Here is a 26,397-nt window from a genome sequence, read left to right as displayed (position 1 = left end):
GCTTGAACGGACTCGAAACCTTGCAGTGAGGCACATAGGTTGGCTTGACAAAACTGGAGTTTACCCCGACGCTTCTAGCAACGGTCCGGTGCCTGTACACCTACATATATATATGAGCAGTGAGCTAAAGCCAAGTGAATAACATAATGCATAAGGAGGTTAAGAATGAATGTCCTTACAGTATTGAAAACAATCATTTCAATCAGTATATCAGTTATTCAGTCATTACAGTCATATGTGGTACATCCAGTAGCAAAATAGTACAGTAGGTCTTATCAGACCGAACAGTCAGTTGATGGCCATCATATCAGTAAACAGTAGTGGTTCCAACATGGGAACCGACAGAGATCTCTGTGACAGTAACAGTACAATACAGTAATAGTAGGTTGCTAAGGATGCCACAATACAGTTCACAATTAGGACATCATTCATTAAGTAACAGTGTCATTTCATAAAACAATACAGTTCAATTATTCAGAAGATAATCATATTTGAAGATATCTTTACATAGTTGTTACTCACAGAGTTCTGGGCTACAGTTAAGCTAGAGCGCGTCCTCAGATGCCAACCCTACACAGTTACAGAGTGAACACACATTAAGCTATACAGTTGGGAAAATAGTAACTTAATCCCTAATTTGCCTCGGGGTGGTTCTACATCTATATCCTCATTAAGATACCTTAAACTAGGCCTAGGAATGCCTAGGATGAAATGAGGATGCAAAGATGTACTTGAAAAGCATTTTTAGAATTTTCAGAAAATAGGGTTCACGCTCGAGCGTAGGTTACCCGCTCGAGCGGACATGCAGACAAAGGTTTCCGCTCGAGCGTAGACTTACCCGCTCGAGCGTACTGCAAAACAGTCAAAAGTGCTGGATATGTGAAAATCACGCTCGATTGGGCGCTCGACACCCGCTCGAGCGTAAGACACAATGTCCCGCTTGAGCGTCAATTGTTCCGCTCGAGCGGACTTCAAAACAGTGCAAAGTGCTAGGAGCACAAATTTCACGCTCGAGCGCCAATCAGGCTCGAGCGTGAGTTCAAAATCTAGAATTCCCAGATTTGAACCTCAAGCTCAAAATCAACTTCAAATGAACCAAATTCGATTCTTTTGGGCCCATTTCTTGGAAAACACTTCAAAACCCATAATATAATATGTTTCAAAGCTCAATTTGTAAAATCAAAACCCAAAGGTAGTTTAAATAAATCCAATTCAAACCAATTTTCATGAACATGACTTAAATTGAACATGCAAGACTTTAACTAGCTTCCAAGCTTCAATACATGCTCTAATGAGCCAAATCTTCCAAAGACATGATAAATTCATAGTCTCTACTCAAGATATGAACATGCATGTGGCAAATTTATGAAGAACAACCTCAAGATGCAAGAGACACAAGAACACAAGAACACAACAACCTTAAGCTTCAATTCAACATTATAAGGCTCAATCTAGGCTGAGATCACTAAGGACACAAGAACCATGCATGAATCAATTCAAAAACAAGTTCAAGAAGGTGGATGTTCTACCTTAAGTCTTGTATTCAAGGTCTAGGAGCTCAATTTGCAATATATACTTCAATTTTTCAAGTTCTTCGAGCCAATTCACAAAATAAAGTTGAAATCACTCATATTCTCTCACTCTCTCACTCTAGTCGGTTGTGGCCTCTAAAATGGCTGAGGGAGAAATGTTATGTGATCAAGTGCAAGGCTCAAATGTGTTAGGTAGTGGGCCACTAGGATGACAATATGGTAAATAGGGAAACTTATGTAATTTAGCTCATTTTAATCTAATTTAATCATACCAAATCACAATTCAGATAAATATGCCATAAAATCACATAAATTACGATTAACACGTATCACTAATCAATTTCAGATTCGGCCGCTGATAAGGCCTTCAATTTGCAGTTTAAACATAAAATATGAACAGATAATTAAACAGTCAAACAGATAGACATGAATTTAAACTTGTACGTTCAATCAGTCAGTTCAGTGTTTCAGTCGATTCAATTACTTATCATAATCAGTCACAGTTTAGCAGTAATTAGTAGGGTTATCAGGAATCAGTGGTGAGGGTTATTACACCCACTTTGATCGCTCATACGATGACTGGGCCGACAAAAGTAACCTACGGTGACGAAAAGTAGTGAAGAAAATAAATTTTGTCACTAAATAAGAATAATTCGTGACGAATTATAAAATTTTGTCACATATAACAAAAAGATAAAAATAACAGGTGACGAAATTTATTTTCGTCAACAAATACTTCTTTTTAGGTGAGGAAAAATTAAGTTTCGTCACCGAAGGTTTTCCCGCTAATTTTTTTTTGGTAACGCCAAAATTTTGAGACTTTTGGTGAGAAAAAAATTTGTCACCAATTGTAAAATTATTATTGAGGAATATATTTTCGTCACCAATAATTTTTTTTATATATTTTTTGAGAAACTTGATTTTAAATATTTTAAGACCATTTGGTGAGAAATATATTTTTGTCATTAATAATTTTTAATATTTTGAGACTTTTTAGTGAGGAAATTATTTTGTCACTAATTTTGGAGGGAAAATTTTGACATATTGGGCGGTAATGAAAAAAATAGACTACTAACTTCCCCCTCTCCCTTTTTTTTTTTATCAGTTTTCCTCTCCCATCTTTCTCTCTCTCTCTCTCTCTCTCTCTCTCTCAAAACAAAACACAAGTTAATTAGCCCTTTAAGTAACCTATGGTGACGAAAAGTAGTGAAGAAAATAAATTTCGTCACTAAATAGAAATATTCCATGACGAATTATAAAATTTTGCTACATATAATAAAAAAGTGAAAATAATAGGTGACGAAATTTATTTTCATCAATAAATACTTCTTTTTAGGTGAAGAAAAATTAAATTTCGTTACCAAAGGTTCTCTTTCTAATTTTTTTGGGTGGCGCCAAAATTTTGAGACTTTTGGTGAGAAAAATATTTATCACCAATAATAAAATTATTAGTGAGGAATTTCGCCACCAATAATTTTAAATATTTTTTTTTGAAAATTTTGATTTTAAATATTTTGAAACTATTTGATGAATATTTTTGTCGTCAATATTTTAACATTTTAAAATTTTTGGGGAGAAAATTATTTTATCACTAATATTGGAGGAAGAAGTTTGTGATATTAGCGGTAATGAAAAAAAAAAAAACCTACTAATTTCCCCCCCTCCCTTTGTTTTGGTGTTTCAGTTTTCCTCTCATTCTTCTCTTGCAAAACACACGGTCTTTGCCATCAGCCCCCCTTCTCCTCCTTCAACTTTTTCTCCTCCTTCAGCGTCACCACCGACATCACTCGTTCTCCTTCAGTGCCACCACCGACGTCACCCACGTTCTCTTCCGAGCAATCATTAGCGCCGCCGATGTTGCTTATTCGAAAAATAAAATTTAAAAATTTTAAAAAATTAAATATATATATTATATCTGACTAAACAAAAATTTAAAATTTAAAATATATATACATATATAATTCACTCCACCATTGAAAAATAAAATTTACTTGAGATTATTGTTTGAAAAAAATAATTCTCTAAAAAATATTTTTTTTTGAGTTCATCAGACCACTTGGTCTGTCTCTCTTTCCATCCTTTTCATTCTCTCATCTCTCTCTCATTTGTGCTCTCCCAACCCAGAACCTTCTCATCACCGACCCCCTCACTCTATCTCATCAACGATTGTGAGAGTCTTTCTCCCAATCCAGAACCTTTTCTTCTCGTTGTCGATCGGTCTCTCATAGTCGACATCCTACCCCCCTCTTTCTCTCTATCTCTTTCATCTCTCTTCGGTGAACAACAGTTGACGAGGATCTAACATCACAAACCCCTCTTCGATGAACATCAGTCGACAAGATCAAAGATCACAAACCCACATCGCAAATCGAAGCCCTATTCATAGATCACATATTACAGGCCCAAACTCGCAAGCATATTGAAATATAGGTATTTCTTGTTTAAAATTTACTTTAGATTTTGGAATCTTTGGTTGAGATTGTTGTTGTTTGGTTGAGATTTGTTAAAATTTGTTTGAGATTACCAATAATTTTTTTGAAATTGATTAATGCTGTTGTTTTCGGTGAATTTGTTTTTTTTTTTTAAATAAAAAAAGTTTGTATGAATCTGTTTAAAACAGATCCAAAAAAAAAATTGTTTAAAGAATTTTGTTGTTAATTTGGTGAAATTTGTTTGAAAAAAAAAATAACTATGTTTCAATTGACAAGGTGTGCCAAGATGCATTTGATTTGATCATATGCCTGTGAATTAATAGACAATGTGATTTATAGGCAACAAGCTCATCCTCAATTAAATGTTTAGGTTCACTCCTTAGAAATAGAAATTGAAGATGGCAGTTATGTGGGCATGCCATTTGTCCTTGTGTCAGGTGGGAAGTGGATAAAGAATGATGGTTTAGACTTCTATGTTAAATTTGATACTGGATACAAGCAGGAGCAAAAGGTTGCTTTCAGTTATAGGTTTCTTTTTCTTATTTGTCATCCCACAACATTTTTCAGATATATTGATTAGGCATTGTTTTCCTGAAAAGGATGTTGGTGATGGCCAAGGTACTGCAAAGACATTGTTGGATAAAATAGCCAATATGGAAAGCGAGGCACAAAAGTCCTTTATGCACCGGTCAGTAATCTTTGGATACTTTGATAGTCTTTTGTTTTTTTTTTTTTAATGCCTTACCTTCTGGTATCTTAGGTAAATTTTATGTATGGTTAGTTTCAGTGTAGTATTATGATTTGAGGAAATGAGTGTTTTGGCTTTAATAATAGAACTTAACCTTTAATGTTTGCTTTTTCACATTTGTTCTGTCAATGTGCATATGTTGCGTCTGTGTGTTGTGAGCATTGCTCCTAGAAATACGTTAGTTGAGTAAGCCTAGGTAGTCTATGAGTATTTTGTAGTTTCATCTTTTTCTATTTCATGGATGTTGTAAAATTTAGATTGTTTTCAGTATCTTGCATAATAAACCATATGTGGTAGTTAATTTCAAGTGCAGTAGTGTAGGCTTCAAGAATGGAGGGCTTGGACTGGACTTAATAGATTTTAATCTTTTATGTTGTGCTTTTTGGGGCAGAAATATGATAGCTTTAACTTTATTTTGGTCCTCTTTGGTTTCAGACCATTTCATCCTCACAAAAATTATGCTTTTATGGTTTTAATGTGGCTCAACCCTGCCTGTGTAATAAATGCTCACTGTAGGAGCAATAACCACTAGGACAATTAAAAAGGACAATTAAAATGCTTTACACCTGGTTTGATTCTACACTATTTCTTTTGTCATATTTCATGTAATTTTTGTTTTTGGCTCATCTTGATTGTGGCTTATGATGAAATGGCTATTACTGTTGGTATATATACAATCTGTCATGCATGGAACTTCAACTAATATTTTTGGTTTTATTTGCTAAATCATGTTTGGGGTGCTGATTTGGTTCATTGTTATTGAAGTTGTAAGTGTCAGAAATAATCACTTGCATCAGTTTGAAGAACTTAAATCAACTAGGCATGACTTAGAAGGCTCTTGGGTGGCAAGGTAATGAATAGAGTAGTTATCGGATTTGAAATTTCAAATTTCACCAAAAATTGAGACAAAAATTACGCATTGTTTTGATGCTTGGCTTGTTTAATAATCGAGTCAAGTTTGAGTAGAGAGCTTGGTTTGAATGGTTTCGTAGACACAAAGATATATAAATTAATGTTTATTTTAATAATATATCAAGTATATTTGTATAGGTTTATTTTTTTTATTTATTTATTGTTTATATTTAATGTTTGTGCAAACTTTCATATGGTCGAAGTTTGCTTATTGTTTACTGTTTGTTAATTTCTAGTTGGTCATAACAGATAACTTTTTCTTGGACATAATCATGTTGGTTGTTCTTTTGTTTAGTAGCAATCAAACATTGTACACTTTTAACTTTTTTATGTCTGGCCCCCTCTTACTTTTCTAGAAAAAGGAAATTTGGCTGTCACAGGGGGCGAAAATGCAAAACAATCCCTGAACCAATGTATGGCTGTCACAGGCAGCATCCTTGTGATTTGGCTTTTTGGGCGAAAATGCAAAACAATCCCTGAACCAATGTTAGCACTTAAATTGTCTGTTTATTTTTTTTTTCTAATCATTCACACAGGTTTGATTCTTGACTGTTTTATTTTATTTTTCCCTCCAAAATACTATGTATATTTCTTGAGAAAAGATTATCTGCTTGTTAAGAGATTGACATTGGATTGAATCTGTGTTTCTGTTTTGTATTTGACAGGGTTGAATAGTCACCTACATGTTGTAGGTAAAGCTTCCATTTTTTCACTTTTGTTGCCTAGGATGCTTTTTGGTCTCACAGTTAGCACATGTAGATTTTATCAGTTTAGGGTATAGCTAATGTTACCTGAAATTTTAAAAAAAAAAAAAAATGCCAAAGCCAGGGGGTTTTATTGGTTAGGGGTAAAACAATGTATCCTTAGTTTAAGTACAGCAGAGAGAATCTAATCTAGTGTAATATCACACATATTATTATTTAAGTATTCATAGTTTCTTCCATATTAAAAAGATGAGAGAGGTCTGAGAGATATCCTTTGTGCATATATCCACTAACATCTATTAGTCAATTGAGACAATCTAATATATTACATCAGATTCCTTACAGAAAACTATCATCTCAAAACTATACTGCATATCATAAGTCCCTGGTTTAGAAAAGTTGAACGTGGCCCAAATTTATTTTGTTGTTTTCTCTTGTAATGACTTGATCAAATGATAAACAGCCGTTGATAGACATTTAGTTTGTTATTTAGAAATGTATGAGATGAAAAATTCTGTTCAATACATGGTAAACTACATTAGCCAGACATTCCTATGATGGAAAATACATGGGAAAGCTTGTAAGCAAGCAAAAATTCACCAAAACATGTCAATGATTTAATATGCTGCTGATAATAAGTAAGCAAAATTTCACCAAAACATGTCAATAATTTAATATGTTGCTGATAATGTTTGAATTGGCATGATGCAACAATATTTTCTTTGGTGTTGTGACTGGTGTTTCAGTCAATCATCATGTCGACAAGGCAAAATTGAGAGCGACTTTTGAAGCAACTTTAGTCATTGCATGTTTTCGAATGGCCTAGTGTAGCTTTGAGTTTTTATTTATGAATTATGAAACTTGTGAATGGGACAAGGGTATCCATCTTCATCTTTGATGGATTGCAGAACATGGAGATTGATTAAAGCTATTAATGTGAAGCCAACAGAAACTAGGACTTGTCCTTCTCATGGCTGGTTAGTTTGCCAACCAAGTGGATTGGCCTTGGCCTCCCTCCTTGCAATAATGTATATTTTGTTTAGGACTGAAAATTGATATTGTATAGCTTAGTTTTATTCACCGACATGTTTTAGTGATGTTGAATTGCTGAGTATTAAATTGACCTTCTCCTTTCAGATATTGAATCACTTAGATTCTGTATATCAGTTGATGCATATATTTGTCAGATTTCATTATGTTCTCCTTCTATGATTGTGTTCATTTAGATCTAAATAAATGGAGGAAAAGAATGAGATCACAATTAGACAAGTGAATCAGGTGGTGCAGACTTAATAGCCATTCATCTTTTTATTCTGAATGGGAATCAATTTTGAATGACTACTGTGGTGAATGCAATGTGGCTTGATATTCTTTTCCTAGTTTTTTTTTTTTTTTTTTTTTTTTTGTTTTTTGGAGTAGAATGGAGAAAAAGGATTCACATAGCCTTCCCTACTTGATTGGGACACAAAGCTTATTTTGGTTTGGTTATTATTTTCTAATGCATTTTTTTGTGCCTGTTAATATTCGAGTAATTTTCAACATGGTTCTATTTTTAGAGTGACTAAATTTTATCCTAAAGATGATGGTCTATGTGTTGGCTTCCTCTGGATGTTTTGATTTTTAATTTCCTGACAATTATATATAAACTAATTTCTCCTTTTTAAAGGTGTATTGGATGTTGGAATTTGTGTGGGTGCATTTGTTCTCTCTGTACAATTCATGCCTGTTCTTTTATTCTAGTAGTTGAGAAAATTCACTCAAATCACCCAAATCCTACTCAACCAATCCCACTCAAATCACCAATGTTATTAATTTGAGAAGCCTGAAGTGAACTTTTTTGTTGATTATAGCGAACGCCATATTTAAATTTGTTAGCACCTATTGTTTTGACGAATATATACACAATATGTAGCTCTTGCACATTAATTTTGGTTGTTGTTTATGTCTGTCCAGAAGTTTCGGTGTGTTTTTTTTTTTAAAAAAAAAAAAAACTATATATATCTTATTTAATGATAGCAACACAGCGCTGCTACTTTCGAACAACGTGGCTTGATATGTCTTGGATTTGTGAATTTTGATATGTAATCCTTGATGTAGTATCAGTATTACTTTTCTTGATGTTTACTGTTCAATAATTTTTATGTATCTTTTTATCACATAAGCATAGTCAACTGGTACACATCTACTTGTCTCACACTAGAAAAGGTAGAAGTAAATGAAATCAGGGTACGAACTTTTTACTTATGTAGGATGTTGTTTTGTAAAATACACTACTTCTGAAGAAGCTGACAGGGCAATGAGTGCTTTACACAACCAACACACTTTGCTTGGGGTGAGGTCTTTTGCTGCTATGCATGGTCTGTCATGTGAGTTGACTAGCTTTTATTTAATAGTTTGATCATTCTTGTGTTTTTCAGGGAGTGCGTCCTATCCAAGTAAGCTATGCTGATGGAAAGGGAACGTCTGGGTAATATATTATGACTTTCTGTGTCTTTTGCTAATGATACCTTATTTCCCCAGTATGTTTACATATTTGTAGTTTGAGTGTTTTTTTCTCCTTATTTTTTACTTGAAGATATATCAAGTTTTTCATCAAACATATATATTATTTAAACTATGGCATATCATACCTTATCCAAGCAATATATGCTGATGGGAAAACAGAACGTCTTTCTAAAACCTTCTCTCCCCAAGTATGTTTACATATTTGTAATTTGAGAGTGAATTTTCTCTCTTTTTATTTTCCATGTAGATGTATCAAGTTTTTCTTTGTCAGACATATATATTAATTGAACTGGGTCGATTGATGAGAATTTTGAGATGACGTCAAGCATCATGGAGTTTCTTAAGAAGCAAGGTTTCAAAGGACAATTTAGAGGAGGAGGTATCTCATGAACTTGTACATCGCCTTTTCGGTAAGTCTCGCTTGTTTTATCTTTTTATTTTTCTCATGTTGGTTAGTATATACTAGTTAAAGTACAGCAGTTTGACTACTTACTAACTAAGATTTAACAAGTTTGAAGATCTATTTAATGAAAATAGATTCATTATCAAAATTCTTACTTAGCATGACCCTAGTTAAAATACACACTAACCAAAGTAAAGACAAAACTATGTGTTTACTTTTTTGTGTATTTTTGCTAGGCAGTGTTGGAGTTGCTCTAAGTTAGTGATGTGATTAATAATGGGTGTGTCTTTGATTGAGTTTTTCACAGTAGAAGAAATGAAGGAACATTTATTGAGTCTCAAGCAATGGGTTGGTCAGGTTTGTATATCACTTTATGATTGCTGCTGTTTTGTATATATCATTAGGATGGTTTATCATAATAAGGATTTTTAATAGATTGATCCATTTGAAGGTTTTCCCTATACTCAACTTAGTTAAGGCACATTTCAACCACTTTGTCCTAGCTAAAGAAGTCTTTTCTTGAGATCATGTGCTTTCTCACAACTTACATTCATATCTGTTGGTCTATCTCTTGTTCTCGAGGCTTCAACTTCTCCCTCTTAGTGGTGTTGTCCTTGTTATTTGACACAAACATTCAATTCGTGTTAGCCAACGAATCATATATTGTCTTCATTGTGCTCGATTGGACTATATAAGAAGCAAATGAGGAATATTTAACAAACCTTATTTTTACCTGGTGTTAGCTTGAGTTGCATCTCCTGACACCCACAAAAAGGGAGGTGCATAATTCAAGTCCCTGTTAGGACCCACTCTATCAGAGAAGAACTAATCTTTGTAATTCAGTTTCCAGGACTTGCTGTTGTCATTTTGCCTCAGATAAATTTATTTGCACCTCATTTGTGTGAGATTCATGTTCTTTAAAATGTATACAAAGAAATATATAAATAATATTAGCCAAAAGCAGCCAAAATTAAAAACTAAATAGCCAAAAAAATCATGAGCATGTTTATAAATAAAAATTGAAAAATCACAATGATTCCTTACCAAAGATGATTTGATCAAGGCTTTTGTTGGGTACAAATTCATAAACAAAAAGGCATTGAGGGGCTTCAATGGTACAATCCAAAAGCCTTACAAGGTTGTTGTGTTATCTTATAAGGTTCTTGTGTTGAATTTCACTGATTAAATTTACGTCATTGAAGAAGTCAACGGCCCATTGTCGTGAATCAAATGTACCTCAATGCTACGTTATATTTTGAAGTTATTATATATATATTCTTCCATTAGTGATAGTGATATATGGTATTCTTGCAATCTTTTGACATCTTATGTTATCTGTGTTGCTTTATAATCAAGGATCACCTAAACTCTTTGAAGTTTTGAATTGTTATATGCATTTCTACTAAATTGGTTTATAAAATAAAATTATTTATATATGAGTTTAGATGTAATTGATAATATATTAATGTTTTCTTTGTTTATTTTCTTTGCAGATTGGTTTTTGATGACGTTTAGAAGCATACTTTGCAAATGAAGATCAACTGTTGAATTTTGTTTCCTAGACTGATACTTAGTTGTAGTTGCAAATCAAGATTGAGTGTTGATTTTTTTTTTTGTGGATTCAGCGTTAGTTCATTTTGGGATCTGTTTTGATAGTTTTTTTGTTATACTTAATGGTCTATATTATTAAAGTTGTTTGATGAATATATTTTGATTTATAATATAAATTGTTTAGTGAATTTTTTTGTGGAGTGATGTATAATAGCTAGTGGATTTTTTAGTACAATTAAAAGACTATTGGGATATGAGTAGGGATATGTGTGAAATAATAATTGAAATTGAAATATAAAATATGGAAGTTTAGTGACGAATTTGTTTCGTCATTTGTACCTGTTATTATGACAAAGTAATTATTCGTCGTTAACAAACATTTTTTGTGACAAAATTTATTGCAACTTATATATGAAAGTTTTCATTGATTTTGTTGTTTGGTGACAAAATATATTTTGTCATGTATATATATATATATATATTTGCGACGAAATATATTTCGTCACCCATGTATGACTTTTGGAGACGAAACATTTCGTCACCTTTACATCTTACTGTGACAAAATTATTTCCTCGTCAATGATTAACATTTGTGACAAATTTATTCGTCAACTAAAATTATAAATAGGGTACTGAATAATTATTTGGTGACGAAAATGAGAATTTTTGGTGACAAAATCTTGTTTTATTGGTGACAAAAAATTTCGTCATTGAAGTAATTTCATTGGTGACGCAACTATTTTTCGTCACGGTGGTTTTTAGTGACAAACATTCAATGACGAAACTGGTGACGAAAATATTTCCTCACAAATATCTATAGTGACGAAATTAGCTCTTTTGAGACAAAATTTTTTTGTCATTTAAGACCCAACTTGTTGTAGTGTGATCTAAGCAGAATGCAATTTCTTGTTTTTATTCATATTCCGCTCGTGCAGAGCCCATGGCCACTCGTGTGGTCGGGGCAAAATCAGATAGTCCTAAAATTCATCAAAGATTGAGTTTTCAAACCTAATTTCAAGCCAAGATCTCATGTAATCTTCCTTTAAAACATGAAATACTAATCTTATACAAGTGTAATTCCAAATTAAACATATCAATCTTGCATCAACAACAAATTCATGGACTCATCTCTTTTCCATATTTGTACATTACATAAACAAGTTCAAAATACATAATCCATGAATAATCTTGTAACAAATCTTGTTTTCATAAATCATCTAGGGTTTGTTTCATGGGTCAATCATAAGAGTGAACTTAAATCAAACAAAGACGGAGAGATTAGGGTTCAATTTCATGCCTTTAGCTCAAGTCACCATGCAACTCAAAATCCTAGCTCAAATTCCTAATTTCTTCTCGATTTGAAGGCAAAGATGAGTTAGAGACAAAGATTGTAAGTAGCTTAACATACCTTAACTCAATTCTAAGGTTTGCTCCCTGATTTTCTTCAAATCCCTAGCTTTCTCTTCTTACTCTCTTTCTAACTCACTCTCTAGAGCTCTCAAGTAACAATGAAGAATAATAGGCTAAATACACATATATAACCCAACTCACAAAACATGATTTAATCATTACAAATCGTAATTTTTCAAAATTTCACTATAAGCTCTATAAATCGTGCTAATCATAGATATGAAGTTGGTTTTTGTTTATCCCGCCTCTAAGGCCTTCAATTTCTATTCAAAATTTCAATTGCAACAAATATTCCTACTTTCAACAGATATTTTTTTCCAAATTCACATATTTCCCATACTTAATCTTGCAATTCATATTTAACACATAATCACATGCATAATTAAGCATAGTACGGGTTGGGTTATCACAATCTTCCCCCTTTTAGGAAGTTTGGTCCTCCAAACTTGTTTATCTCAAGTAGAAAACAATTTTGGATATCGTCGTCTCATTTCTTCGTCCTGTTCCCAAGTGGCTTTGCTTCCATGATGTTCCCTCCATTCCACTTTTACCATTGGGATAATCTTGTTCCTTAGTTGTTTGACTTGCTAATCAAGGATTCAAAGGGGTTTCTTCTCGTAACCCATATTGTTGTCTAGCACAATTTGATGATAGTCAATAACATGAGAAGGGTCCCGAAGGTAGTCTCGCAACATGGATACGTGGAACACATTGTGGACTTGCTCCCTGCCCGGTGGTAAAGCAATTAGATTGGTAATCGAACCCAATCTTTCCAAAATCTGAGTTGGCCCTATGTACCGGGGTGATAATTTTCCTTTCTTCCCAAACCTTATGTTCCCTTTTATTGGAGTGACTTTGACAAAAACATGATCCCCAACTTCAAATTCTAAGTCTCTCATTCTTTGATCCGCATAGCTCTTTTATCGACTTTGAGCAGTTTTCAATCTTTATTGGATGATCTGAGTTCCGTAGTAACTTGCACAATTTTAGGCCCAAGCAACGACCTATCTCCAACCTCGGTCCAATAACCCGGAGTTCGACATTTTTTTCCATACAAAGCTTCATATGGTGCCATCCCAATACCGGAGTGGAAACTGTTGTTATAGGTAAATTCCGCCAAAAGCAAATGAGTTTCCCAACTTTCACAGAAATCCAAAACACACATCGGAAGCATGCCCTTCAACGTCTGTATAGTCCTTTCAGATTGACAATCGATTTGTTGGTGAAATGCAGTACTAAACCTCAACTCCATTCCCAATGCTTTTTGTAAGCTTTGCCAAAACCTTGACACAAACTTAGAATCTCTGTCCGACACAATGGAGACCAGAATACCATGCAGTCGAATAATCTCCGCAATGTACACTGTAACAAGTCTATCAGCATTATAAACAGTCTTCACAGGCAGAAAATGAGCAGACTTAGTCAATCTATCCATAACCACCCACATAGAATCCATACCTCGGGGTGTCCAGGGTAAACCCACAATAAAATCCATAGTTATATGCTCCCACTGCCATTCCGAAATAGGGAGAGGTTGAAGTAACCCCGCCGGTCTTTTCCGCATTTATTTGTGGACATTGAAGGCACCTTGAAATGAACTCCACAATTTCTCTCTTCATATTGGGCCACCAAAAAGCTTGCTTGAGATCTTGGTACATTTTGGTATTTCTAGGATGCATAGTAAATTTGGACTTGTGAGCTTCTTCCAAGACTCTTCCTTTAATTTTGGGGACATTAGGAACATACAATCTTCCCTTGAATTTCAACACTTGAGCTTCCAAAGAAAATCATGGTATTGGCTTTGCTTCTATCTCATCATGTACAAATTCATCCTTCAATTGCCTTCGTTTGATTTCCTCAATAATAGCCGGTTGTGCGGCCATTGCGGCTAACATTTGATCATGTTCATGTAGCACAATTTCCACCTCTATTCTTTCCAAGTCAAGCAATAGTTTATTCCGCTCCGTAAGTAAACATGCTAAGTTTCCCGTCGACTTTCTACTAAGACCATCCGCTACCGTGTTAGCTTCGCCGGGGTGATAATGAATCTACAAGTCATAACCCTTGATAAGTTCCAACCACCGCCTTTGACGCATATTAAGCTCCTTTTGAGTAAAGAAATACTTGAGGCTTTTATGGTCGGTGTAGACTTCACATGTTGCTCCATAAAGATAATGCCACTAAATCTTCAATGCAAATAACACAGCAGGTAATTCCAAATCATGCGTAGGGTAATTCTTTTCATGTGGCTTCAATTGTCGAGATGCATATGTAATCATTTTTCCATTCTGCATAAGTACACACCCCAAACCCTTATGAGAAGCATCACTATAGATCACAAACCCTTCTGTACCTAACGGTAAGGCGAGGACCAATGTTGTTGTGAGTTGTGTCTTTAATTCTTGGAAGGCAGACTCCCTCTGTTCTGTCTACTCAAATGGAACACCTTTTTGAGTCAATTAGATGAGTGGCATTGCAATCTTGGAGAAATCTTTAACAAATCTTCAGTAGTAACCTACTAAACCCATAAAACTACGTACTTCTGTAACATTGGTAGGAGCATGCTAATTCACAATAGCTTCTATCTTTTGCGGAGGCACACCATCCTTGCTAATTACATGCCCTAAAAACACAATTTTATTCAACCAAAATTCACATTTCTTCAATTTGGCATATAACTTCTTGTCCCTAAGTGTTTGAAGAATCAATCTCAATTGTTTTTCATGTTCCTCTCTACTCTTTGAATAAATAAGAATGTCATCAATGAATACCACCACAAATTCATCCAAGTATGGTTTGAAACCCGATTCATTAAATCCATAAAAGCTGTTGGTGCATTCGTAACCCCAAATGGCATGACTAAAAATTCATAATGGCCATACCTGGTTCAGAAGGCGGTCTTCTCAACATCCTCTGCTTTGACTTTCAACTGATGGTACCCGGATCTTAAGTCAATCTTTGAAAACACTTGTGCCCCCTATAATTGGTCAAACAAATCATCAATCCGTGGTAAAGGATATTTATTCTTCACCGTTACCTTATTAAGTTCACGGTAATCAATAGACAACTGAAGGGTCCCATCCTTCTTCTCCACAAACAAAACGGGTACGCCCCATGGCGATGTACTCGGTCAGATAAACCCTTTGTCAAGCAATTCTTGCAACTGTACTTTCAATTCCTTCATTTCTGCCAGTGACATTCTGTACGGAGCCTTAGAAATCAGTTGAGTACCCGGCACAATATCAATGACAAATTCAATCTCACGGTTTATCAAGTCCCTTGGCAATTCTTCAGGAAATACATCCGGAAACTCACTAACAATCTGAATATTTTCAACACCCACCTCAGTTGCCTCTGCATGCAAAATGCTACACAAATAACCCCTATAACCTTTCTGAAGTAGTTTACAAGCTTTCATAGCCGATATCAAATAGGATAGAGGGACTACCCCATGTCCCACAAAAGTAAACTCATCTTGACCCGGTGGGCAGAAAACAACTTGCTTAGACTCACAGTCGATGGCTGCATTATACTTAGCTAACCAATCAATTCCCAAAATTACATCAAAGTGTACCATATCAAGAGGCATCAAATTAGCACATAATGAAATATCTCTAAATAAAAGCTCACATGCAGGATACATAGAAGCACATAACATATAATCTCCAGATAGAGAGACACACACAACACATAATTCAAGGGTTCCATAGATCTATTCAAATTAGGAGCAAAGGTTTTCGAAACAAAGGAATGAGTGGAACCCGAATCAAATAGCACATGAGCAGGTTGGTCATTAACGGAAAGTGTACCTGAAACCACAACATCTGAATTTTGGACATCACCCGGAACAAGAGCAAAGACTGTTCCTTACCTAACATTATCTCTAAAAGTAGTAGGCATTGCCAGGGTCTTTGTTGCAGAAGTGGAACCGACTGAACTAGCAGTTGGCCTATTACTTTTTTGTTGCCCAAACATAGGATAATCTCACATCATATGACCCATCATCCCACACTTAAAGCAAGCTCTTGATGCTCGATGTCAAACCCCTCGATGTTTCTTCCCATATTTCGGGCAAGTTGGTGGTAAATCACGGTTAGACCCCGCAGTGTTGGAAGTTCCCAAATTTGCTTCTTATTTTGTGAGGATGCCTACCCTTTATGCATATTGGAACCCTGCCTCTTGCCCTTCCAATCTGAGTACCGGTTGCGGTTGGCTTGATTACCTTCCGCTATGATGGCCTTATCCAATACATCTATATATTTCTGTACCTATAATACATTAATCTTCTCAAGAATGGAGTCTTGGAGGCCTCTCTCAAATTTTTTCACCTTTTTATAGTCCGTATCGACTATGTACGGTGCGAAACAGTCTAGTTCAATAAATTGCGCCTCATACTCCGCTACGGTTTTGTTCTCTTACTTCAAGTTCTCAAACTCCGACACCTTCCTGTCTCGGATACTTTGTAGGAAGTGCTTCTCATAAAGATCTCCAAAAACTAAGCCCAATTCATTCCTTGATTTTCCTCTTGGATGAGCATCCACCAATGGCGTGCCTCATTTTCCAGTCTAAAAACAGCAAGTAAAACTTTTTGGCCCTCTATACATGGAAAGACCTCAAACAGTTTCTCTATGCCAAGCACATATGCCTCTGCCTTCAATGGATCGAATCCCCCTTTGAACAATGGTGGTTTCATCTTCTTAAATTCCTTTGTGAGAGCAATAGTTTGGTCGTCGGCTTGGTGGTTTTGCACTAAAGGTAGTGGCACCGGCATTGGTGACGGTGGTAGTTGTTGTTGTTGTTGTTGTCTAAAAGCTTCAGCCATGTCCATAATCATGGCCTCCATCCTATAAAGTTGCACGGAGGTTGAATCCTCCCCATCTTTCGCCCTTGTTCTCACCATGATCTAGAGAAACATACATCATAACTTTCACAGATAGTATGCACATAAGCCATATATACAAAGGCACATTTTTGTGTCATACCTGATTATAAATGCAATGTGGATGCAACTTAAACCTTTTCTAGACTTCTTATTGCTCACATGGACTCGTGTGTGAGATATTAACTCGTGCTTTGATACCACTTTGTTATGAGCCGAACCCGCCCCTAAAAGTTTGGGTCATAACCGGCCAGTAATCCATAGATTACCGAAGGACTCAAACGATCATACATAATATTTATGCTAACGGGGCCATAAATGGAAGCTTATAATAATGAGAAGTTCATTGAGCTGTGCCAATCATGAGCAAAATCATAAAGTCAACCACGTAACACAATAATACATATGCATGCCTATCAAAAATATAAGAGCCATAGGAAAATTGTACATAGTGTTTACAACCCAAGACCATGGAAACAAAAACAAAATAAGGTCAAGGTATGGTGTGAGTCAAGACAAAACTCTGTCTTGAAGGTATGACTCGATTGGGTCATAAAAAGGCTCCTAAAGTTGACTCTTGGGGTGTGCTCCATATTGCTGATCACCTATATGTGCATACATAAAATTGGGTAAGCAAAACTCAATGAGTAATAATACAGTAAAACAGTGTAAGTAGATGATCATAAGGTTCTCACAAAATCCATAGTCATATAAATCAAGCGACCATAGGCCCAAGCATATAACAAGTAGCCTTAGGCCCAAACATATAACAAGCGGCCTCAAGCCCAATCGCATAACAAGTGGTCTCAGGCCCAAACATATAACAAGCGGCCTTGGGCCCTATCATATATCAAGTAGCCTCGGGCCCGAACATATAACAAGCGGCTTCAGGCCCAATCATATAACAACTAGCCTCGGGCCCGAACACATAACAAGTGACCTTAGGCCCAAACATTTAACAAGCGACCTCGTGCCCAATCATATATCAAGCGACCTTGGGCCCAAACATATAACAAGCGGCCTCAAGCCCAATCATATATCAAGCGGTCTCGGGCCCAATCATATAGCAAGTGGCCTCGGGCCCAATCATATAGCAAGTGGCCTTAGACCCAATCATATAGCACATGTCATTTAATATTAATGAAGTTTCTCATTTCAATCAAATCGTAATGTCGGCACCAATCACCATTCATGGTTCGAGGTACACAATAAAGAATATATATGTATGATATTATTACTCACAGTGCTTGGTCAGATGACACTTCTTAACGACTCAGCTCGTAGAAACATAACCAAGCATATCATTTCAAACCACATTGCCTTCAATTCACTCAGTCGATTTATTCGTTGCATATGCATTCAATCATTTCCTATTCTTTAATTTCTTTCAAGTGTTTACATAATTCCTACAACAATTCCATATGTTTTTCATTGAAAATATCAAGTTTACATATTTATGGTTTAAGGAAAAAGCAAGAAGTTAAAGGAAACTAAGTTAGGGTAAGGAATGGCATGAAATGATTAAACGAAAATAAATAGCCTACACTAATTTGAGCATATCTATTTATGTACTTAGAATTTGGATGTGAGACCACCACTATTAGAAACTAGACTTCTGGGGCTTGAATTTAGGCTCAAGAATCACTTAAAACAAAGTCTGGATAGGAAGATATACTTATTTGGAGTTACCAGGTATAAGCTGAAACAGGACTGGCTGCACGTGCACCCACTTTGACCACTCGTGCGGTGACTGGGCCGCTTGAGTGGTGATCCAAGCAGAATGCAATTTCTTGATTTTATTCATATTTCGCTCATACGGCCTGAGCAAAATCCGATAGTCCGAAAATTCATCAATGATTGAGTTTTCAAACCCAATTTCAAGCCAAGATCTCATGTAATCTTCCTTTAAAACATGAAATACTAACCTTATACAAGTGTAATTCCACATTAAACATATCAATCTTGCATCAACAACAAATTCATGAACTTATCTCTTTCATATATTCATAGATTACATAAACAAGTTCAAAATACATAATCCATGAATAATCTTCCAACAAATCTTATTTTCATAAGTCATCTAGAATTTGTTTCATGGGTCAATCATAAGATTGAACTTAAATCAAACAAAGATGGAGAGATTAGGGCTCAAGCCACCATACAACTTAAAATCCTAGCTCAAATTCCTAATTTCTTCTTGATTTCAAGGCAAAGATGAGTTAGAGACAAAGATTGTATGTAGTTTAACATACCTTAACTCCATTCTAAGGTTTGCCCCTTGATTTTCTTCAAATCCCTAACTTTCTCTTCTTCCTCTCTCTCTAACTCACTCTCTAGAGCTCTTAAGCAACAATGAATAATAATAGGCTAAACACACATATATGACTCAACTCATGAAACATGATTTAATCATTACTAATCGTAATTTTTCAAAATTTTACCGTAAGCTCTATAAATCATGCTAATCATAGATATGAAGTCGGTTTTTGTTTATCGCGCCTCTAAGGCCTTCAATTTTCGTTCAAAGTTTCAATTGCAATAGATATTTTTTCCAAATTCACATATTTCCCATACTTAAACTTGCAACTCATATTTAACACAAAATCTTATGCATAATTAAGCATAGTACGGGTTGGGTTATCACACGTTCTGTTACTTTATTTGCTTCTGCTCAGGCCCTATTATAATAAATTTGTTGTAATATGTCTGAGGCCGTAAGTACTCAAAAGCTTTCTAGCCGGTCAAGATCTAAACTTTTAGGGGCGGGTTTGGGTCGTGACAGTTGGTGTCAGAGCACGAGTTACTCCCTTACACACGGGTCCATTTAAGCTTTAAGGAGTCTAGAAAAGACTTAAGTTACATTCATGTTGCTTCCTTATGATATGTATACAAGATGAACTATAATAACATGATCTGTATATGTTATGAACAATGCTATGGAATATGAAATGAATATTGTCAATGTGTACTTGTGTATCTTTTTTGTGTGTATTATAATTCATTGATATGTAGATCGTGGTGAGAACAATGATGGATGATTCGGAGATGGAAAAAACTATGAGACATCAACAACAACAACAACAACAACGACAACCATCATCACCACCAATTCCTATACCATCACCAATGGTGCAAGACCATTAAGTCGAGGACCGAACACTTGCCCTTATAAAAGAGTTTAAGAAGATGAAACCATCATTGTTCAAGGGGGCATTGATCTGATGAAAGTAGAGGCGTGGGTACTGGGTATCAAAAAATTGTTTGAGGTCTTCCCATGTACCGAGGCACAGAAAGTACAATTTGCCACTTTTACTCTTGAAGATGAAGCACGAAGATGGTGATGCTCACTAGAACTAAACATCAAGGATTGAATTGGGCTCGATTTTTGGAGCTTTTCTATGATAAGTATTTTTCCCAGTGTATACGAGACGGGAAAGTGATAGAGTTTGAGACTTTGAGGCAAGGAAACAAGACCGTAGCAGAATATGAAGCGCAATTTGCAGAGTTAGCCCATTTCGCACCACACATGGTGGATATGGATTATAAGAAAGCAATAAAGTTTGAGGAAGGACTTCGGAACGCCATTCTAGATCGGATCAATGTGTTAAAATTGCCCACATATGTCAATGTATTAGAAATGGTGATAATGGCTGAGGGTACTATAGCTACTCAAAATCAATTTTTCGAGTGGAAAGGGAAGAGACAAAGTACGCCAGTACAAAGGGGATCAGTGGCACCCCAGAATAAGAAACCGAATTTGGGGACGTCTAGTACTTCCGCCTCTACTCGTGACTCGGAGCCCATTTGTCCAGAATGTGGGAAGAGACACCATGGGACTTGTTATCGGGTAACTGGGGCTTATTTCAAGTGTGAAAAGACGGGTCACTTAGTGAGAGATTACCCTCAGAGAGACCGACAAAATGGGAATATAACTATTATAAGTTCAGCTGGTTTAACTCCAGCCCTAGCAACAAAGACTGCTGCCAAATCTACTGGTACCAGAAATGATGTGAGACAAGGAAGGGTTTTTGCCCTCGTCCCAAGTGATGTGTAGAATACAGAAGTTGTGGCATCAGGTACATTCTCTATTTATGGTCACCCTGCTCATGTGTTATTTGATTCGGGTTCCATCCATTCTTTTATGTTGAAAACATTTGCTCGTAATTTGAATAGACCTACGGAATCATTATGTTATGTGTTGTGTGTGTCTTCACCATCGAGGGGCTCCATGTCATGTACGTCTATTTATCCTGCATGTGAGATTTTGATTGGGGATGTTCAATTACATGCTAACTTGTTGCCTCTTGATATGAGTTATTTTGACATAATATTAGAGATGAATTGGTTAAGTAAATACCATGCGACTATTGATTGTATGTGTAAGCAAGTTATTTTTCGACCTCCGAGATAGTCTGAATTTATTTTTACGGGACATGGGATAATTCCTCTACCTTACTTAATCTCAGCTATGAAAGTGTGTAAATTATTACAAAAAGGTTATCAGGGGTATTTATGTAGCATTTTGAAAGGACAACCAGCGAATGTATTTGTTGATAATATTCCAATTGTCCATGAATTCTCAGTTTTTTTTCCAAAAGAGTTGCCAGGAGAGCTAGTGGACCGTGAAATTGAATTTGCAATTGATATAGTGCCAGGAACTCTACCCATTTCAAAAACTCCTTATAGAATGTCACCGGCTAAAATGAAAGAATTGAAGGTACAGTTGCAAGACCTGCTTGATAAAGGATTTATTCGCCCGAGTACCTCTCCTTGGGGCACACCGGTTTTTTTTGTAAAAAAGAAAGATGGGACACTTCGGTTATGTGTCGACTACTGGGAGATCAATAAAATAATTGTAAAGAATAAGTATCCTTTGCCAAGAATCGATGATTTATTTGATCAACTACAAGGTGCGTAAGTCTTTTCAAAAATAGATTTGAGATTCGGGTATCATCAATTAAAGGTAAAAGCCGAAGACATTGAGAAGACTGTTTTTCGTACCAGATACGGGCATTATAAATTTTTGGTCATGCCATTTGGGGTTACTAATACACCGACGGCCTTCATGGATTTGATGAATCATGTTTGTAAACCATACTTGGATGAATTTGTGGTTGTGTTCATTGATGACATACCTATCTATTCGAAAAGCACGGAAGCTTATGAGAACCATTTACGATTAATTCTTCAAACACTGAGAGAGAAGAAATTGTATATGAAATTGAAGAAATGTGAGTTTTGGTTACATGAAGTAGTGTTCTTGGGGCATTCAATTAATAAGGAAGGTGTTTCTGTTGATCCACACAAGATAGAAGCCATTGTGACTTGACCAACTCCTACGAATGTGACAGAGGTGCGTAGCTTCTTGGGTTTAGCAAGATACTACCGAAGGTTTGTTCAAGACCTTTCCAAGATAGCAGTGTCGCTTACCTAATTGACCCAAAAGGGTGTTTCGTTTGAGTAGACAGAACAAAGAGACTCTGCCTTCCAAGAATTGAAAATAATGTTAACTACATCACCAGTTCTTGCTCTACCGTCTGGTATGAAGGGGTTTGTTATTATAGTGATGCCTCTTACAAAGGATTGAGTTGTGTACTTATACAGAATAGAAGGGTCATTGCATATGCTTCTCGCCAACCCAATCCTCCTGAAAAGAATTATCTTACACACGACTTGGAGCTAGCCGCAGTGGTATTTGCTTTGAAGATATGGTGACACTATTTGTATGGTACAACACGTGAGGTCTACAAAGACCATAAAGGCCTAAAGTACTTCTTTACCCAAAAGAAGTTAAATATGCAATAAAGACAGTGGTTAGAACTTATCAAGGATTATGACTTGCAAATCCACTACCACCCCGACAAAGCTAATACAGTTGTTGATGCTCTTAGCAGGAATGTTATGGGGAATTTGGCAAGTTTGCTTACAAGGAGAAACGAATTGCTACTTGAGTTGGAAAGAACGGATATGGAAATTGTACTACATGATCAAGGCACAGTGTTGGTAGCAATGTTGGTTCAACCGGCAATACTTGAAGAAATCAAGCAAAGGTAAATGGACAATGCATTTCTTAAGCAAATTTGTGATGAGATGGAAACAAGGCCAAGGCCTGGGTTCACCTTTGAAAATTCAGTGTTGAAATTTAAAGACAGATTGTGTGTTCCCAATGTTCTAGAAATTAAGAGAAGGATTATGGAGGAAACACATAAGTCTAAATTTGCATTACACCCCGGTAATACTAAAGTGTACCAAGATCTGAAGCAAAATTTTTGGTGGCCAATTATGAAGAAAGAAATTGCCGAGTTTGTGTCAAAATGTTTACAATGTTAACAAGTAAAAACGGAACACTAAAGACTAGCGGGTTTGCTTTAACCTCTCCCAATCCCGGAGTAGAAGTGGGAATATCTAACTATGGATTTTATTACTGACTTACCCCAAACACCCCGAGGTATGAATTCCATATGGGTTATTATTGACAGACTAACTAAATCTACTCATTTCCTGCCTGTGAAAACTCAATATAATGCGGATAAACTTGCTACTGCGTATATGAATGAAATTGTGTGGTTACATGGTGTTTTAGTTTCAATTGTATACATCAAAATTTTGGCAGAGTTTACAGGATGCTATGGGAACAGAGTTGAAATTCAATACGGTATTCCACCCCCCAAACTGATGGCCACTCAGAGAGAACGATACAAACATTGGAGGATATGCTTCGAATATGTGTCTTGGACTTCTAGGGGAGTTGGGAAACTTATCTACCATTGGCAAAGTTTGCATACAACAATACTTTTCACTCAAGCATATGAATGACACCATATGAAGCTTTGTACGGGAGGAAATGTCGCTCTCCAGTGTATTGGACCGACGTTGGTGATAGATCATTGTTTGAGCCTGAAATTGTACAATTAATGATAAAGAAAATTAAAATCATTCAACAAAGGTTGAAAACTGCCCAAAGCCAGTAAAAGAGTTATGCGGATCACCGATGAAGGGATTTCGAATTTGAGGTTGGTAATTATGTTTTTGTTAAAGTCACCCTAATGAAAGGACAAACAAGATTCGCCAAGAAAGGGAAATTAGCACCCCCGATATATAGGGCCATTTCAAATTCTAGAAAGAGTAGGTCTAATGGCTTATGTTGCTCTTCCACCAAGTATGGAGTGAATACATAATGTGTTTCATGTATCAATGTTACAGGGTTACCTCCAAAATCCGTCCCATATTATAAACTACCATCAGATTGCTTTGGATGACAACTTGATCTATGAAGAGAAACCGATTCAAATTTTGGATCGACAAGTGAAACAACTACGGAATAAATTCCAATGGTGAAAGTTGAATGGTAGGAACACTACGGAAAATAAGCCACTTGGGAAACAGAAGAGGAAATGAAACAGCGGTGTCCAGAGTAATTTTCAACTTGAACCAAGTTTGAGGGACCAAACTTCTTAAAGGAAGGAGGAGTGTAATAACCCGACCCTCTCATATGCTTTAAGTCCTTAATTATATGTGTGATTATGTGCTTGGTGTGAAATTACATGTTAAATGTGTGAAATATATGATTATAAACTTGTGTCTGTCAATTATGAGACAATCTATTGACATTACAACCTTTGGACTAGAAATTGAAAGCCTTAAAGGCGCGATAAACTGAAATCGACTTTATAGTTATGATTAGCAAGATTTTTAGGACTTACTATGAAGTTTTGTAAAAATTTGATTCGTAACGAATTAATTGGATTAATTTAGGTTAGCACTTAGTTAAGCTTGATCTAGACTAAAATAAGCTAAGCCTTAGTAGATATAAGACATACATTTGAGCCTTAGTGTTAGGACTTGGAATCCAACACAAAAAAATATCTCCTAGAAAGACTTAGAAGAGAGAAGAAGAAAAAAGAAAAGGAAGACAAAGACGAAGAACTTTAACCTTAAGCTTGGAGATTGGAAGAAATTGAAAGAGTAACTCAAAGATTGGCTCAAGGTAAGTGTTAATCAACTCAAATACTTGAAATATATCTTCAATTGCTTGGAATTAAGACCTAAGATGAAGCTTTTTCACTCTTAAAAGTTAGGGTTTTGGGGTATGATCTGGATTGAACAAATCTCATAAAAATGATTATGTACTTCTTGGGTTTGGTTAATTAAAGGGTTGCTTCTTGTGTTTTGAGTTGTCTTGAATTAGATTGTAAGCAATTGCCTTTTAATCTTTAGTCTTTGCATGCTTTGAACTCATGTAAGCATATATGTAAGCATATACAACATGTATAACATGAAATGATGAGCGAAATTAAGGAAATATGGGAATTGGGGTTCTATATTGTAGACGTCCCTGAACGCCCCGGGAGGGTCGAGCTCCCGTTCCGTTCATTTTGGGCTCACTACAGCTCAGGACTCTCAAATTTGTCACGGTTCTAAGTCTGAACCAAAGAGTCCAAATCCGGCAAATCGTTTTCAGAAAACAGATTTTGAAAGAAGTGCCAAACATGGACTGCTTTGCCAGATACAGAGTCGCCACCTAAATGTTTTTTAATGGGAAATTTAGAAAACCCTGACTCGGTGCCAAAGGCCACGTGTCCGTCATCACCAAAGTTGCCTCGGCTCGGGAACTTGGGTACGATTGAGGAAGGTCACTTCATGAGCACCCCCGCTCGCTTCATGAGCACCCCCGCTCGCCCGATCAAAGATCGGCCTCTACTAACCGTGATATCTATTTTTGAAAACTTTGTGTGTTCTTATTCCGGTTATTAGCCTAGGTTACTATGTGATGCACACAGCATATAAGAATAGACTGGGTCGCCCGAATTGGAACAAAACATTTCATGCTTGTTTATTTGAAAGATGGTTTGCTACTCGCAAGTAGGCTTAAAATGCAGATTTTGCCACCCGCAGGTGGGCTTGGAAAAGATGGTTTTGCCACTATCTAGTGGGCTTAAAACTCACAGTTAATGATTAGTTCCAATCCAGATAACCCAACCTTCACCCACAGGCATTCAGGCAGATATATCACATAAGCAATTAGCCTCATGGTAAGCATGCTATTCATGGCAGTCACTCACACGCATGCAAGGATGCTAAAGCATAGAACTTACCGAGTACTCCAAGCCAAAATAGAAACTACATTAGAAATCATGCATGATCCTAAGTATACAAAAATGCCTAATGCAACACATGCAAAAATGCAACTATAGCAGGCTTGGCTATTCTAAACATGGCATATGAAATGCTACAACTAACACGTATTCAACTTTGAAATTGAAATACAATACAGTTAGTATGGTGCGCCGAGCCCGGTGCATGCAAAACAGATGAATGAAT

General features: G+C 36.0%; 1 protein-coding gene across 1 annotated transcript; it reads right to left on the bottom strand.

The window, feature by feature from the left end:
- Positions 1 to 15,327: 15,327 nt before the first annotated feature.
- Positions 15,328 to 16,075, bottom strand: LOC145793272 (uncharacterized). Its single transcript, XM_082876057.1, has 2 exons — positions 16,007 to 16,075; positions 15,328 to 15,909 (listed from the first exon to the last, which is right to left on the bottom strand). Exons 1-2 carry the CDS (start codon positions 16,073 to 16,075, stop codon positions 15,328 to 15,330), a joined length of 651 nt encoding a protein of 216 aa, XP_082732183.1.
- Positions 16,076 to 26,397: the final 10,322 nt, after the last annotated feature.

The sequence above is a fragment of the Camellia sinensis genome, chromosome 6 (genome assembly GCF_055761805.1).
Source record: "Camellia sinensis isolate YWXY chromosome 6, ASM5576180v1, whole genome shotgun sequence".
In the NCBI taxonomy this organism is placed as follows: Eukaryota; Viridiplantae; Streptophyta; class Magnoliopsida; order Ericales; family Theaceae; genus Camellia; species Camellia sinensis.
The sequence above is the reverse complement of the archived record's forward strand: the minus strand, read 5'-3'. Positions and strand labels throughout refer to the sequence as shown.